Source organism: Peromyscus leucopus, chromosome 6, assembly GCF_004664715.2.
Source record: "Peromyscus leucopus breed LL Stock chromosome 6, UCI_PerLeu_2.1, whole genome shotgun sequence".
NCBI classification, from domain to species: Eukaryota; Metazoa; Chordata; class Mammalia; order Rodentia; family Cricetidae; genus Peromyscus; species Peromyscus leucopus.
The window spans coordinates 69,477,688-69,494,213 of NC_051068.1; the positions used below are offsets into that span (position 1 = coordinate 69,477,688).

Below are 16,526 nucleotides of genomic sequence, written 5' to 3' on the forward strand. Positions count from 1 at the left end.
TCTCCTGCCTCCCCATTCTGAGCACTGGGATTAAAGACATAGGACACCGTGCTCAGGAATAAGCATACATTTTAAACCCCCATCTACAGGATGGGAAAACTCAAGAGGAATAAGTGTAACATAAATTGAAAAGAAAAAAAAAGAGCTGAACTAACAAAAGGAAAAAAAACAAAAAGGAAAAAGCTGGGGTTAATTTACTGTAACAAAACTGAGAAGGGGTACACATCCATGTTAAGATAGCATTGACCTGGGAGAGGAACATCGCGTGTTATAACTGTAATGGGGAAGAGCTGGCTGCTAGTTACTGCAAGAAGCTCATGCTTCTTTAGCACAGACACACATCGGATCTACCTCTCTTACGGTGGACACCACAGCACAGAAAGTTGAAACCTAATAAGGGAAAACAGAAAGTTATCACTTACTTTTGGGGTACTATTTGTTATGGTAGACTAAATATATTCACATTATTCAATAAAAATCTATACGCACACCATGGTGCTCAGTGTCCAGCACCACACCGTTGACTGACTACTTTAGTCCTTCTAGGCAAACTGCTCCTATCCAACAGATGTAGTTCTGGCACAAAAATTCAGTAGTTGCCAGGCAGTGGTAGCACACACCTTTGATCCCAGCACTCAGGAAGCAGAGGTAGGCTGATCTCTGAGTTCAAAGACAGCCTGGTCTACAAAGTGAGTTCCAGGACAGCCTGAGCTACATAGAGAAAACCTGTTTGAAAAGGAGCAAATAAGCCGGGCGGTGGTGGCGCATGCCTTTAATCCCAGCACTCGGGAGGCAGAGGCAGGCGGATCTCTGTGAGTTCGAGGCCAGCCTGGGCTACCAAGTGAGTCCCAGGAAAGGCGCAAAACTACACAGAGAAACCCTGTCTCGAAAATCAAAAAAAAAAAAAAAAAAAAAAAAAGGAGCAAATAAAAAATTCCAATAGTCGCAAAATTTTACTCCAAATAATTTACCTATCCAGTGGATTCCAAATGGACGAATTTTTCAGATCTAAAGCTATTCCATACACAGGCTTCTATATAAGGTACATATATAATAATATTTGCCAGGGTGGTGGTGGTGGTGGTGGTGGTGGTGGTGGTGGTGGTGGTGATGCACGCCTTTAATCCCAGCACTAGGGAGGCAGAGGCAGGCGGATCTCTGTGAGTTCTGGGCCAGCCTGGGCTACAGAGTGAGTTCCAGGAAAGGCACAAAGCTATATATACACACACACACACACACACACACATACATACACACACATATATAATTATATAATAAAATAAAAAATTTATATATATATATATAAAAGAATATTCACTGTAGTAGTGTACATAATAAGTATAAATATACAAGTACTGTATTGGAAAGAAATAAGTAAACAAGGATAAATAAATCAAATAAATCAGGGTGTAGTTTAAAGTGGAATACTATATAACCATTATTTTATATAAAATAATCATTATTTTTAAATACATGTTTATAGATAGCTTAGATGGCATGTCATAATAAAATTAAAAAAATTTCAGTCAAGGTCTTACTATGCAGTTCAGCCTGACCTTGAACTCCTAACGTTCTGCCGTAGCTTTCCAAACTCTGAGATTACAGGTGTGAACCACTACACCCAGCTCCACAGTAAATTAATGAAAAGAAAAAAAGTTGTTTTAAAAGAAAGTTTAAGGGCTGAAGAGATGAAGCCTTTTCCCAACACCCACAGCTCACAAGTATCTGTAACTCTGTAACTCTAGTTCCAGGGGTCTGATGGCCTCATTTGGCTTCTGTAGGCATTGCACACATGTGGTACACAGACATATACGCAGGTAAAACACCCATATACAGAAAAATAAAATGGGGAAAAAAGAATACAATATACTTGAAAACAATTATACATGTACTTATTCATATATAAAAGGTCCTCAAATATGAAACTGTATATATGCTGGTATCAGCTTGATTTGATTAGCTTCTATTTTTCTTGAACCATAGATAAACCTTTTATTTATTTATTTGTCTATTTCTTGTTTATTTATTTGTTTATTTTTTGGTTTTTTGAGACAGGGTTTCTCTGTTTAACAGCCTTGGATAAACCTTTTATTTATTTATTCATTGGTTTTTCGAGACAGGGTTTCTCTGTGTAACAATCAGCCTTGGCTGCCCTGAAACTCAGAGATCTGCCTGCCTCTGCCTCCCGAGTGCTGGGATTAAAAGTGTGCACCACCACCACCCAGCTTAAGACTGATTCGTTCTTATTTTATATGTATGGATATTTTGCCTTTGTGCACCATGTGCATGCCCATATGCCCATGGAGGCCAGAAGAGGGTGTCCAGATCCCCTAGAACCAGAGTTAAAGACAGTTGTGAGCTGACATGTGGGTGCTGGGAATTGAGCCATGAGGATGCTGGGAATTAAACCCGGGTTCTCTGGAAAAGCAGTCAATGCCCTTAACCACTGAGCTATCTCTCCAGCCCAAGAAGTATGTTAATCTGTATACTACAAACTAAAGAGACACACAGAGAAAGCTTTAGTGTCATTCTCTCTGTTTTAAAACCTTTAGCTCCCAATACTCCAGTGCTCAACAGGCACCCAACAAACCATTACCACCACCACCCCAATTAAAGTTCATAACAAAATCACTGTCCTATGCCACAAAAATAAGTTAGAAGGAAAAAGGAAAAAAAAAATCAAAAAGAAATGCCTAAAGGGCCATTTAGTAAAGGTGCTTACCATGGTACCTGACAACCTGAGTTCTATCCCTGAGACCCACATGGGAGGAAAGAAGAGAACTGATTCCTACACATCGTTCTTGGACATCCTCCCACACAAATGTATGCACAGACATACATATATACACATAGAGGAAAGTATAAGAAATTAGTAATAAACAGAGGAGGCTGGGCAGATGGCCAGTCCAGTTCCAGGAGCTCTGATGCCTCTGGCATCTGAACTCACATGAACATCCCCCCCCCAACCCCACATGTATACACATAACATCAAATCATTTTTCTGAATGACATATTACACTGGGATACCCTATAATCTTAAACAAACCTCTATAAAATATATAAGAGACTTCTCTGAGAGAGGGAAGCATGGGGTTTGGGAGATAACTCCGCGGGTAAAAGCTCCTGCTACACAGGCCTAATAACCTGAGTTCAACCCCTAGGACCCACATAAGAAGTCAGATAGGTAAGAAGGCTAGAAGCTATTCCCAAAGTTGTTCTCTGACCTCCACATGCACCCCATGGCACACACACACACACACACACACACACACTCATGCAAAATAAATAAAAACTTTAAAAAAAAAAAGATGTTATAACTTGAAAATATTCTTAAAAACCAAACAAAACAGGTTTTGGCAAAGTGTGGTGTCACAATCCAATAATCCTAAAACATAAAATAGAAGCAGAGCTGGGCAGTGGCGGCACACATCTTTAATCCCAGCACTCGGGAGGCAGAGCCAGTCTGGTCTACAGAGTGAGATCCAGGACAGGCACCAAAACTACACAGAGAAACCCTATCTTGAGAAAAAAAAAAGCAGAAGTATCAGGAATTAAAGGCCAGCTTTGGCTATACAGCAAATTCAAGGCCAGGACTATTTTCCATCCCAAAAAACCAAAACCAGATATGCTTCAAGTTATAAAAATAAGGTGAGAAAGTTGGGTGTGGTGATGCATGCCTTTAATACTGGCACTCAGGAGACAGAGGCAGATAGGTAGACAGAGACAGGTAGGTCTCTGTGAGTTCGAGGCCAGCCTGGTCTATAAAGCAAGTTCCAAGACAGGACTGTAACACAGAGAAACCCTGTCTCAAAAAAGAAAAACAAAAAACAACAACAAAAGTAAGGTGAGAAATCACTGTGACTAAAATAACTTCTGAACAACTGAAGCAGTCACATCAGATACCAAAGTATAGACTGCAACTCTAGCACCAAGGGATCCAAATGTCTTTTCTGGCCTCCTTGGACACTGGCATACAGATGGCATTCATTCATACATAACACACACAGATACACATAATTTTAATAAAAATGAAATCTCTAAAAATAAAGAGGTGACAATTTAAACAAAGATATCTTCATACAGCAAGTAGCTCTGAAGTGAGTTGGGCTCCACCTTACTATGTGGAACAAAACAGAATTGGCCTCAATAGCAAAGCCTCTCCCAGCACTTTCAGAGGAGAAGCATTTCCTTTGAGATGAGATGACATCATCCAGCAGTCGAGAAACTAAAAGACACTGTGTGACTGACTTCAGTGTTTGAAGTACACATATAATTTGCAGATGCTTGAGGCTAGCCGGACATGCATTCCTCAGACAACTAGTTTTGCCTGAACAGGTCATAGACAAGGTATTTCAGAGACTCAATCCACTGCTTACCAATAACACAACTTAAATGTTTCACAAAGTAAAAATGCTAACTCTTAGGAACTAGTTTGATAAAATCAAAAGTCAAGGATTAAAAAACAAACAAAAACCCAGCAAAATAAAAAACTAAAAACTTTCTACAACAACAACAAAAAAAAACCACAAAAAAACAAAGCTAATTTGTTTGCTGAACCATCCAGAATACCTCTTTGCTCCCCTAATTTGAAATACTGAAAATCATTCTACCTATACCCTTCAGGTGGGAGGCACAATATGTTTTCCAAATAAAAATATTCAGAAATACCAGCATGCGTCAGGGATGTACTGCAGATCACACAGTTAGTTCTGAGACCAAAAAAAAAGATACTGCCTAGGCCTGGTGGCACATGCCAGTAATCGGAGTACTCAGAAAATTAAGACAAGAGGATCTCAAGATCAAGGCCAGCAGAGGCCACACAGGAAGACTGTGCTTCAAGAGGTTAAACAGGAACTCAAGCTTACAACTGGCCAGGGATGGTGGGGCACACCTTTAGTCCCAGCCTTGGAAGACAGAAACGGGTGATCTCTGAGTTGGAGACCAGCCTGGTCTATAGAGCCAGTTCCAGGACAGCCAGGGCTACACAGAGAAACTGTCTTGAAACACCACCACTACACTATCCACCACCCTCCACTCCCTGAAACAAACAAAAACACCTGAATAGTGCACTTTTAACTCTCGAACCGGGAAGTAGCCAGAGGACCAGGAGTTCAAGATCTGCCTTAGCACAAAGTAAATTTGAGGCCAGCTTGGGCAGATTAGACACTGTCTCAAAAGTAAGTGGGGAGGACAGGGACTGACCACAACTACCTCCATAACAGTAACTGAATCAAAGCAATTAAAACCAAGCCACATTGTAAAGAAAAGCTCAATTTTGTTTCTCAGCAGGTTATCAATTTTCCTTTCTCAGGGAAAGTCAAAAAAGTCAAGGAAGGGCCTCAAAATAAAAGCTCAAAAGTAGTTTGAGACAGGTGGCGGCTCACGCCTTTAATCCCAGCACTCGAAGGCAGACGCAGGTGGATCTCTCTGAGTTGGAGCCCAGCCTAGTCTACAGAGCAAGTTTCCCAGACAGTCAGAACTGTTACACAGAGAAACTCTGTTTCAAGCACATGCACACACGTGCACCACGTGCAAAAATAGTTTGAACTGGGACAGCAAGATGGTGCATCAGGTAAAGGCACTTACCAGCCAGTCCAATGACTTGAATTCAATCCACAGAATTCCCACGGTGGAAGGAGAGGACCAACTTCCTCTGCCTCTCACAGCTGTTTTCTGACCATACATGCACACCCTGGCAAGCCCCACCACCATGTATACACCATATAAATGTAAAAAAACATGTTTTAGTTTAATCTACCAGTCCTGTCACCTAATAGCCAACATATTACCAGAAGTACCAAGGAATGAGCCATAAGTCTACTAAGATCCTTTTTAATAGCATTCAATCTCTACTGAGCACCCTTGTCTCTAGTAAAACTCTCTAAACCTCAGCTGCCTAATTTAGGAAATGAGGTGAAATTAAAATAACTATTTCCTTCTAACGAACTTTTACTTCCAGTACCACAAGAGAAAATTTCACCATATCACTTAGCACCAATATTTTGCTCAAAATTATGAAAAAAAAAAAAAAAAAGATCTGTCTTTTCTTTCTTCCCAAGACAGAGTCTCACTATGTAGCTCTGGCTGTCCTGGAACTCACTCTGTAGATCAGGCTAGTCTTGAATTCACAGATTCACCACTGCTGGCTGCCAAGTCTTTTCTTTCTTTCTTTTTCTTTTTTTTTTTTTTTAAGATTTATTTATTTATTATATATACAGCATGTATGACTGCAGGCCAGAAGAGGGTACCAGATCTCATTTCAGATGGTTGTGAGCCACCATGTGGTTGCTGGGAATTGAACTCAGGACCTCTGGAAGAGCAGCAGTCAGTGCTCTTAACCTCTGAGCCATCTCTCCAGCCCCCCAAGTCTTTTCTTAAAAGACCTGAGACTTTTGAATTAACCAGCCAGTCAAGAGGCATTTAAGATTTTTGACAGACTGAGCTGTGGTGGTGCATGCTTTTAATCCCAGCACTTGGGAAGCAGGGGCAGGTGGATCTCTGTGAGTTCCAGGCCAGCCTGGTCTACAGGGTGAGATCCAGAATAGCCAAAGCTACATAGCTCTATAGCCCTAGCTGGCATGGAACTATGTAGACCAGACTGGCCTCAAACTTGTGGCAATTCTCCTGCTTCTGCCCGAGTCCTGGGAATCCTGCAACTCAGGCATATGTCATGACACCCTACTCTGGTTCTAACCATCTGGAGTTTTGCAGGATTAATATACACATATTCTAGGGTTAACAATAGCACTCCATGGTAGAGCTTGACTAGCTTATGCTTGCATTCAATCCCAGTACTGGGGGGAGGAGGTTTACGGGAACAAAGCGCATGCATAGTTCAGTAGAAAAAGTTAGTTTTTATAATTTCAAAACAAGCATTAATTGCCCCAACAGCACTTCCCTCAACCAGAAAAATAAAAAATATACACTTCCGCTAATGAAGTTTCCTCCAGGAAGCCTGCCTGAGACAGAAAAATAAAAAAATATAGGCTACTGCTAATGAAGTTTCCTCCAGGAAGCCTGCTGAGACAGAATTTTTTAAAAAAAAAATGTAACTCTGCCTTTTCTTTTCTTTTCTTTCTTTTTTCAGATGCTGGCCCAAAGCTGAGTTATGTTTTCTCTGAAACGCTGGACTTTCTCAGTTTTTCTGACCTCCATGTCTAAGTTCAAAGGCATGACTTTGGGGGCACAACAGGAACTGACTGTTGTCCCAGGAAAGGGAACTCAGTTTCCAGCACTGCGCTGATTGTTCATAACCACCTGTAACTTCTGCTCCAAGATCTTATCCTGTCTTCTGACCTCTGCAGGCACCTGCACACACGTGGCATACACTGACACAGTCGACACACACACAAACACACAAATAAAAATTTGACTTTCTCAGCCCTGGCTGTGTTGGCGCACACCTTTAATCCCAACACTCGGGAGGCAGAGCCAGGCAGATCTCTGTGAGTTCGAGGCCAGCCTGGTCTACAGAGCGAGATCCAAGACAGGCACCAAAACTACACAGAGAAACTCTGTCTCAAAAAAACTCTAGTTAATCATATACATCATATATTTTAAGAAAGACCTCTTCCCCTTCCCTCATAATTCCCCTTGGTTACTTCATCTATCCTAATACAATCTCTGGAACAGGAATGTTGGGCTTAGTTTGGAATATAGAAAGAGAGATTCCCTCCACCTGGGTGACTACAGAGAAAACAGTGTACTTCAATGTGTTTTTATCTTTGGTCAAAAAAAATCTTATAATTTTAATTTTCTTCCTTCCTTCTTTCTTTTTCTTTCTTCCTTCCTTCTTTTCTTTCTTAAAGACAGGTCTCATATTACCCAGGCTGGCCTTGAACTCCTCCTGGATCCTCCTGCTTTCTGTTGGGGGTAGTGGTGCAGGTCTTTAATTCCAGCACTCAGGAGGCAGAAGCAGATGGATCTCTATGAGTTCAAGGCCAGCCTAATATACAGAATGAGTTTCAGGACAGCCAGGGCTACACAGTGAGGGGGGGAGGGGGGGAGAATAAGGTTGAACTTAAAAGAATAAAATAACACTAGGCACAGTGTCATCCACCTGTATTCTCAGCTCAGGAGGCTGAAGCTGGAAGATTATAAATTAAGACACTAACCTGGGTGACACAGAAAGACTCTATCTAAGAAAAGAAAAGAAAAGAAAAGAAAAGAAAAGAAAAGAAAAGAAAAGAAAAGAAAAGAAAAGAAAAGAAGAAGAAAAGAAGAAAAGGCTAAGGCTAGAGTTAGTGGTTCATTTCTGTATATCTCAAGACTAATGCAGGAGGATCACATCAAGTACAGAAGACCTTAATGAAATCTTGGCTCATAAAAAAGCCAGCAAGCAAAATCAAAACCAAAACCAAAACCAAACAAACAAAAAAACAACCACAAAACCCACCAAAAAACAAAAACAAAACCCTTCTCCCCCTTATCCAGCTCTGATTCTTTTTTTTTTTTTTAATTTATTTTTATTTTATGTATGTTGGTGTTTTGCCATGGATATCGGGTCCCCTGGAACTGGAATTACAGACAGTTGTGAGCTGCCATGTGAGTGCTGGGACTTGAACTCGGGTCCTCTGGAAGAGCAGTCAGTGCTCTTAACCACTGAGCCATCTCTCCAAGCCCCCCAGCTCTGATTCTTGTTATCTCTGTTCATACCACAGGCAGTAGTTTCCATTATATGATCAAAGAAAAAACAAGGTAATAAAATATTTTATAGTTTTCAGGGAGCATATATTTCAGCAAAGGTATTAATCAGAAGAGTTAGTATCAACTCAGGAGTCCACAGACAGCAACAAGTAAAACATACCATTTTGACACTCAAAGCTAACTTTAAAGTATACATATCAACTAATCTCAGATACTAGACAACTACAAAACAAACTATAATTACACCTGACACTGAGCTTAAACATATAATAAAATATAATAAATTTATTTATTATAAATAAATATATTTAAACAAAAAACAATGATACTCTGAAAAGCCAAGTGTGGTTGAATTGAATGTACCTGTATATCAGCTAGTAACTAAAGCAGTCTAAGGCAGAAGGATTGATTGAAGTCCCTGGAGTCCAGGGCCAGTCCAGTAAGACCTGATGTTCTTTGTTGTGGTTTAAAAAGTAGTAGGGAGATTAGGCTGGCAGGATGGCTCAGTGGGTAAGAGCATTTGTCACCAAGTACACAGGAAGTCTGAGGACCCACATGACCGAAGGAGAAAAAACAATACCTGTAAGTTGTTCTCTAGCTTCCACTTAGCATATACATGCGTACATACATTCACTCTCAAAACAAAAAACATATATATTAAATTTTTAAAAGCAGAAGAAAGTAGGCCTGATGAAACACATATGATAGCTCATGCGGATTAGAACAAAAACAAAGCAAAAAGCAAACAAGAAATCTGAAGAACCGCAGGTGTGGGGCTATAACCCTGCTGTATAACTCTGTAAGCCAGAGCTATACAGCAAACCTTGCCTCAAAAAACAGCTAGCTGGGGCTGGAGAGGTGGTTCAGTGGTTAAGAGCACTGACTACTCTTCTAGAGGACCCAGGTTCAATTCTCAGCACCCACATGATGGCTCAGAACTGTCTGTGGCTCCAGTTCTAGGGGACCTGACACCCTCACACAGACATACATGCAGGAAAAACACCAATGAAAATTGAAAGGAAAGAAAGGAAAAACAACAACAACAACAACAACTAGCTTGCCGAGTGTAGTGATACACAACTTTAATCCCAGCACTTGGAAGGCAGAGGCAGGCAGATTTCCGAGTTTAAGGCCAGCCTGGTCTACAAAAGAAAACAAAACAAAACAAAAAGCTAGGTAGGTAGGGTGAGTATAGGAGCTGTGGGGTTATTCCCAAATCATTTATGGCTCTGATAAAACCCAACAGATGAGCAAGAGGTGACTATTTCAAAACTGTTCTTGTGTGAAGCAGAAGGAACTACAGCTGAAGATCATCTAAGGTTTCAAAGGCCTTTCCTTTGGGGAGGCAAATGTGATTTTTGTTTTGTTTTGTTTTGTTTTGTTTTTCAAGACAGGGTTTCTCTGTGTCGTTTTGGTGCCTGTCCTGGATCTCCCTCTGTAGACCAGGCTGGCCTCGAACTCACAGAGATCCGCCTGGCTCTGCCTCCCGAGTGCTGGGATTAAAGGCGTGCGCCACTACCGCCTGGCGCAAATGTGATTTTGATCAGTTTTTATTTCAGTGGAGCAATGTACATCTTAACATTTAACTGCCCTTGTAACTTCTACTCTGATTTCAAATCAAGACTCCAAATAGCTGGGTGTGATGTCGTACACCTTTAGTCCTCTGAGTTCCAGAATAGCATGGTCTACACAGAGAATTCTAGACCAACCAAGACAGCACCGCCAGACCCTGTCTCAAAATAACAACAAACGCACACTCCAAACAGAAACTCTTGGCTCTCATTTCTAGTAAAAGCTGAACTTGACGACTTGAATTTTGTTATTAACTGACAGAAGAGAACAGAAAACCAGGATCTCAGAATCCTGAATAGATGGTCGTCAACAATACGTCACCAGGGCTGATTTTATTAAGTGGGTGCCATTGTCCAAATAATGAAGATGGGAAAAACAAAGGGAACGTATACGTTTTTTTATGCACTAAACAGCAGAACCCAAGTGGCAAACTACATCATCATTTATTACCAATCAAAGCATAAGGAAAAGCACATGATGGTTACTTTACGATGACTGTTTGTTTATTTTAGGTTTTTTGAGACAAGGTTTCTCTGTGTAGCTTTGCGCCTTTCCTACAGCTCTCACTCTGTAGACCAGGCTGGCCTCGAACTCAGAGAGATCTGCCTGCCTCTGTCTCCCAAGTGCTGGGATTAAAGGCATGCACCACCACCACCCAGCAACAATTCGTTTATAATTGACTCCTCCTCCAGATTCAAACATGGTAACAACTCCAATGGAAAAGATGGTTAATATCATTTCAGAGCTTATGGTTTGCCCAATGTGGTGAGGCACACCTGTAATCCCAGCACTTGAGAGGCAGAAGCAGGAGGATCTCATGAGTTTGAGGCCATCCTCCTCTATATGTTGAGTAGCCAGGAAAGACTACATTGAGAGATCTTGCCTCAAAAATAAAACAAAACAAAACAAAAAAAAAAAAATGTTAAAGGTAATTAATATAAGTTAGGTGTGGTGGAATAGGCCTATAATTCTAGCACCTACAAGGTAGAGAGGGAAAGCTAGAGAGTTCAAGCTCATCTGCTATATGATGAGTTTGAGGCACACCTTTGATATCAGCATCAGGAAGCAGAAGCAGATGGATCTCTGTGAGTTCAAGGCCAGCCTGGTCTACACATCAAGTTCTAGTCCCTGTCTCAAAACAAAGAGTATTTGCTCTTCTTTTCCAAAGGATCCAAGTTCAGTCACCAACATCCTTGTCAAGTGCTCACAACTGTATGAACTTCAGCTCCAGGGGATGCAGGCCTCTCTTTGTTCTCTAAGGGCACTCACACACAAAGTGACACACACACATACATTTTTTTTTTCTTTTAGTTTTTTTGAGACAAGATCTATGTACTCCTGGTTATCTTAGAACTTGCTATATAGACCAGACTGGCTTCAAACTCAAGAGATCCTCCTACCTCTGCCTCCCCTATGCTGGGATTAAAAGCATGTGCCGCCATGCCAGACACTAAAAAAAATTTTTTAAAGAGAAGTGAGGGGGGAAAGATTAACTTGTTTTTTAGCAGAGATACTACCTAACTTGATAGGTGGGACGCTTGCTTAAATATCACTCACAAGAATGCCTGGAAGCCAGGCAGGCAGGCTGATCTAAAGTTTGAGGCCAGCCAGAGCTACAGAGAGGAACACTGCCTTGAGGGAAAAAAGAAAAGAAAAAAGAAGAATGCTTGGCTAGGAAATACTTAAGAATTTCAAATAAGAAGCCACTGCATTAAAAAGAAAGTCACCTGAGTAGGAGTGATGGTCCAGCTGGCAATGGTGCTTGCTGTAGACAGGCCTGATGACCTGATTCAATAACCAGAACTCTCATAAAGGTGGAGGGAGGAAACCAGCCTCTGACACACATATTATGCACATTCATACAATAGAAAATAATCAACTAAGCCAAGTGATGATGGCGCACACCTTTAACCCCAGAGCTCAGGAGGCAGAGCCAGGTGGATCTCTGTGAGTTCGAGGCCCGCCTGGGCTACAGAGTGAGTTCCAGGAAAGATGCAAAGCTACAAAAAAAAAAAAAAAGGAAAGAAAGAAAGAAAAAGAAAATGAAAATCAAAAAAGTAAATTAAAAGGAAAACTGTCACTTTAATAAACATTATCCTTTTTCATGTTTATAAAGCAACAAGAATTGTTATGGCTCTCTAATGCTTTTAGAGGAAAGCCAAAAGCCACCTCTCCAAGAAACTAAAAATAGAGGCACATAAATAAAATTGCAGGTTATGAAGAAGGTATCTATGACTATGTTTCCTGTCTAAGCTGGAATGTTTAAGGTGGAACTCAAGCCCATTCAAAATGGTAAGGGCAAAATCCCAGGCCTAAGAAAAAAATCACCTCTCAAGAAAAGCATCTAATACCCAGCTTCTCAGGCAACAGTTACTGAGGAACACTGGCACTCCTGACAGAGCCTCTAGAACAGCTTCTGATTCACCTCCCATACACAGCTTCCCTCCTACACACAATCTGTGGCTTTTCTTTGTGGGCCTTTTCAGCCCCCAATCTCCATCAATCTCTAACGACCCTGACCTCTCTACACTGCCCAGTTCCCTTGCAATTTCTTCATACATCATCGTAAGCATTCTTCCTCCAGTCCATATCCGATTATGCAATATTCCTTCACAGCACAAGGAGTCACACACACACGCCCCTCCCCATCTTTCTTCCTGAGGCCTAACTACAGGCCTAACTAGGGCTCTTCTACAATGCAAGCCTCCATTTCATTTCTCCTCCCCCTTTAGGGTCTTCTGACCTTTACCACCACCCCCACCCCCACCCCCCATCTTTTAGACACTTGGAAGTTTTTCTTCTGTGCTGGCTGTGGTCCACTCCTGTAATCCCAGCATTAGGGATCTCAAGCCGGTCAGGAAGACAGAGGGAGTGCCTGCCTCAAGATACAAAACAACAAAACTCCCCGTTCTTTTCCAAGGCTAGGAATCACCAAAAGAGTTCATCTGAGAAAATATGCGTGTCTGCGCTGCGGCGGACAAGACCTGAGGGGAGGAGGAATGACGCATTAGGGGTGGTCTGAGGGGAAAGGCCACTCCAGTAACTCTTACTCCCAATAAAACACAATCCCCTAATTCCTCAGCAGTCAAAAGCACCCCGTGACTCTTCAACACTTTTAGGTCCCATAACCTCCTCAACGTTTTGATCCATTAATTCCACGATCCATCTAGCCTCCACCTACCAATACTCCACTTACGTTAGTATTTCTGAATGAGGATCCTGGGGGTTGAAGCCTGGGCCTGATGCACGCTGGCCAAGCCCTCCACCGCTAAGCTGGGCCCCCAGCCTCAGGGGCTCAGCTTCCCCGCTCCTGTCCTCATCGTCCCCCTCTTTACCTCCAACCTCCACGCTCCATCCCTCCCCCTCAAAGTTCTCAAGGGCCTCTAGGACACAGTGTGAGTGTGTCTGTCGGCTTCTCTCCTCCCGGTGACGCCCACCCTCTCCCCCCAACTCCTCTAGATCTCTCAAAACTGTCCCCTCCTTCAGGGTCCGCTCTGTCAGGGGCGACCACTCGGGCACCCCCGGCGACGGGTCCCTCCCAGGACTCGCTCCTGCTCCCATCTCCCAGTCTCCCCCACCCGGCTCACCTGAGGTACCGGCAGGGACCCCGGGATCCAGGGGTGAAAACCCGGCCGCCGCCGGCCCAGAGGAGGCGGACGCCATCTTGGCAGCCCCCTCCCCGACAGCGGCCTCGCTCCCTTCCAAGTCGGCTCTTCCTTTTCTCGGAATCGAATCCTCCCCACGTCTCTCCACAGAACCCGCGTTCCGCGCGGGCTTCTCACGGGCGTCGTTCAGGCTCCGGGCCGCCCCACCGGCCCGGCATGGGGGAGAGCTCCCGTCGTCCACCCTATCCTAGCAACCTAACTGCTCCCCGCCCAAGCTCCCTTCTCTCCCGAGGCAGCGACGCTCCGGCGGTCCCGCGGCCCCGCTCAAACACCCGCAAAGGGGAAAAGCAGGCGGCAGGAGCCCTCCTGGAAGCCGGCGCCCCCCTCCCCCGCCTCCCCGGCCACAGCCTGTTTATCGCCAACTCCACCGCTCCGCTCAGGGTGGGCGGCCAAGGAAACCCCGGGACTGCGCCTGCGCCCCACCTTCTCACGGCTGCGTCCCATCGAGCCGGAGAGACTCAGAGCCAATCCCGAGGCGGCGGCGGGGTCACGTGTCGGGCGCGCGTCACCCCCCCCCAGGAATCCACAGGCGGAAGGCCGTGTGCCCTACGGTGGCTCGGTAGGCCAATGTGGTGGGTTCGTATCTTGGACCGTGTGGCGTTTCAGCTTGCTGTGCATCTTGGTTGAGATTCAGCTGGACCCGGGAGGACCGGGCGCTTCAGATGACAGCCCTGGAAAGAACCCAGGACGCAGCTCTGGTGTCAAGTCCGAGATGCTAAGCACTTGTGTACTACAAAACATCACAACCACCAAGAATTCTTCCAGCCTTTACTGTTTACGGTGCGGGCGTGTGGGACCTTCCTTCTCAAGACATGAGACGAGATCTGTTTGGTTTGCTTCAAACAATGCTAGACACAGTGACAGAGTTCAGTAAATGTAAATGTTAGATAAATAAGTCAATGGGGATTTGTCAACAATATAATAACAAGAAAAGTAAGAAAAATACATAAAAAAAAAAAACAAAGTTTAAAAGACCAGTGAAAACGACTACAGACTGCATCACACAGTCTTCCTCCGATCCAAAGTCCTCCTTAGTGTTCAGCTGCTAATTATTTATACTCCAAAGGGCACGGGAAACAGAGGAATTCCACTCTAGCTTAATCTTCGTATGAACTCTGCCCAGGTTTAGCAAAGAACTGTGGTGTCTGTGAACATTGTGGGGGCCCTAGTGAAGACCTTTCAAACAAACCGAGCTTCCGAAGAGCAAAGACTGCTTCGTTCTTGTATGTCCATCTCCTGTCACGTCTTTGTACAAGGAAGGCACTCAATAACTATTTGAGACATGAATTTTAAAAAGGCATGGAAAAACAACCCTCAGATTATTGGCCCTAGGGTGGCCTGGATACCTACCTAGATGTTTATCCGAGGGGAAACCAGGAACAGAATCAAACATCTCCCATTCATTAACCTCAGATTTCTTCCTCTTCCTTCAAGACCTAAAATATTTGTTTCCTTACTGCCATCTGCTGGATTCTTGGTGCTCCCTTGGGTACTGAAAGCAGACAAACAGCGCTGTGAGTAGGTAGCACCGAAGTATTGTATGTTATGCTATACCTAAAACCTTCACCCAGCTGAATAGCACAGTGCTAAATTCTGAATTAGACAGTGTAAGGCATAGGGTCTGTCTCACAGGTATTCGGTAAATACTGTTGAATAAACTGTCCATATTTTCAAAAAAGGCTTTCAGGTGCCTGGGGACTGTCAAGATGTCTCATCAGATAAAAGTACCAAGCCTGATGACCCAAGTTCTATCCCTGAGTCACTAAGGTGGGATAAGGGAATTGATCCAGCAGGGCAGTGGTGGTGCAAACCTTTTAATCCCAGCAATAGGAGGCAAAGGCAGGCTAATCTCTGTGAGTTGAAGGCCAGCCTGGTCTACAAAGCCAGTTCCAGGACAGCCAGAGTTACATGGTGAGACCTTGTCTTAAAATAGTAATAACAATAATATAATTATTGTTTAAAAATTTGGGTGTGGTGGTACATGACTGAGGTCCTAGCTACTCAGAAAGTAGCTAGAGAGAAACTCAGAAAGTTAAGGGAGAAAAATCTTGATTTCCAGAACAGCCTAGGCAATAGGCAAAAAAGCATGTCTTTATCTTACAAAAAGGAGAGCTAGGAATGTTTAAGAAGCACGTTTATCCCTAAATCTCTCTGTCCAAGCTCCTACTCAATCCCTGAGGTGTCCTCTGAATCATGGCGATACTCTTCCCTAGTAACATTCCTGGCATAGCAGAACTGGGGTGATGTGGCAAGGTGTGGAAGCAAGGCAGAGCAGAATGCGTGGGCTCAGTGCTCCTGAGGAAATGGAAAAGGGAGTTCACCAATACATACTTTCAGGAGGCAGGCAATCCGGTGACCTCAAAGCAGGTCCACCCATTCAGTCTTGAGTGCATGTGAACGTGCTTTATCAAAGCACCTTTGGGGGCTAGGGATGTAATTCAGTGGCAGAGAGCTTGCCTATCTTGTACAAGACCCTGAATTTAATCACTGGCACTAGGAAAAAAAAAAAACAGTAAAAGAACGAGTACCTTATTTATTTAGTTAGCCTTTCATTAATTAGCCCCAGCTTTACCCCAGGCACACAGAATTCCTAGTATAGAACAGATACACCCCTGATCCTCACTTGGAATGTACCTCAGTAGG

At 43.4% G+C, this 16,526-nt stretch overlaps 1 protein-coding gene across 6 annotated transcripts in view; it reads right to left on the reverse strand.

Moving 5' to 3' along the window:
* Positions 1 to 14,338, reverse strand: part of Pip5k1a (phosphatidylinositol-4-phosphate 5-kinase type 1 alpha) — a 44,317-nt gene extending 29,979 nt beyond the window's left edge. For 2 of the 6 annotated variants that reach the window (XM_028857395.1, XM_028857394.1), the window contains exon 1: positions 13,806 to 14,338. In XM_028857395.1, the coding sequence (XP_028713228.1) occupies positions 13,806 to 13,881 (76 nt within the window). In that variant the 5' untranslated portion in view covers positions 13,882 to 14,338. Of the gene's footprint in view, positions 1 to 351; positions 391 to 11,945; positions 11,967 to 13,805 lie in introns of those variants that run through there. The other 4 variants (XM_037206872.1, XM_028857391.2, XM_028857393.2 and 1 more) reach the window with 4 other exon arrangements.
* Between the last annotated feature and the right edge of the window lie 2,188 nt (positions 14,339 to 16,526).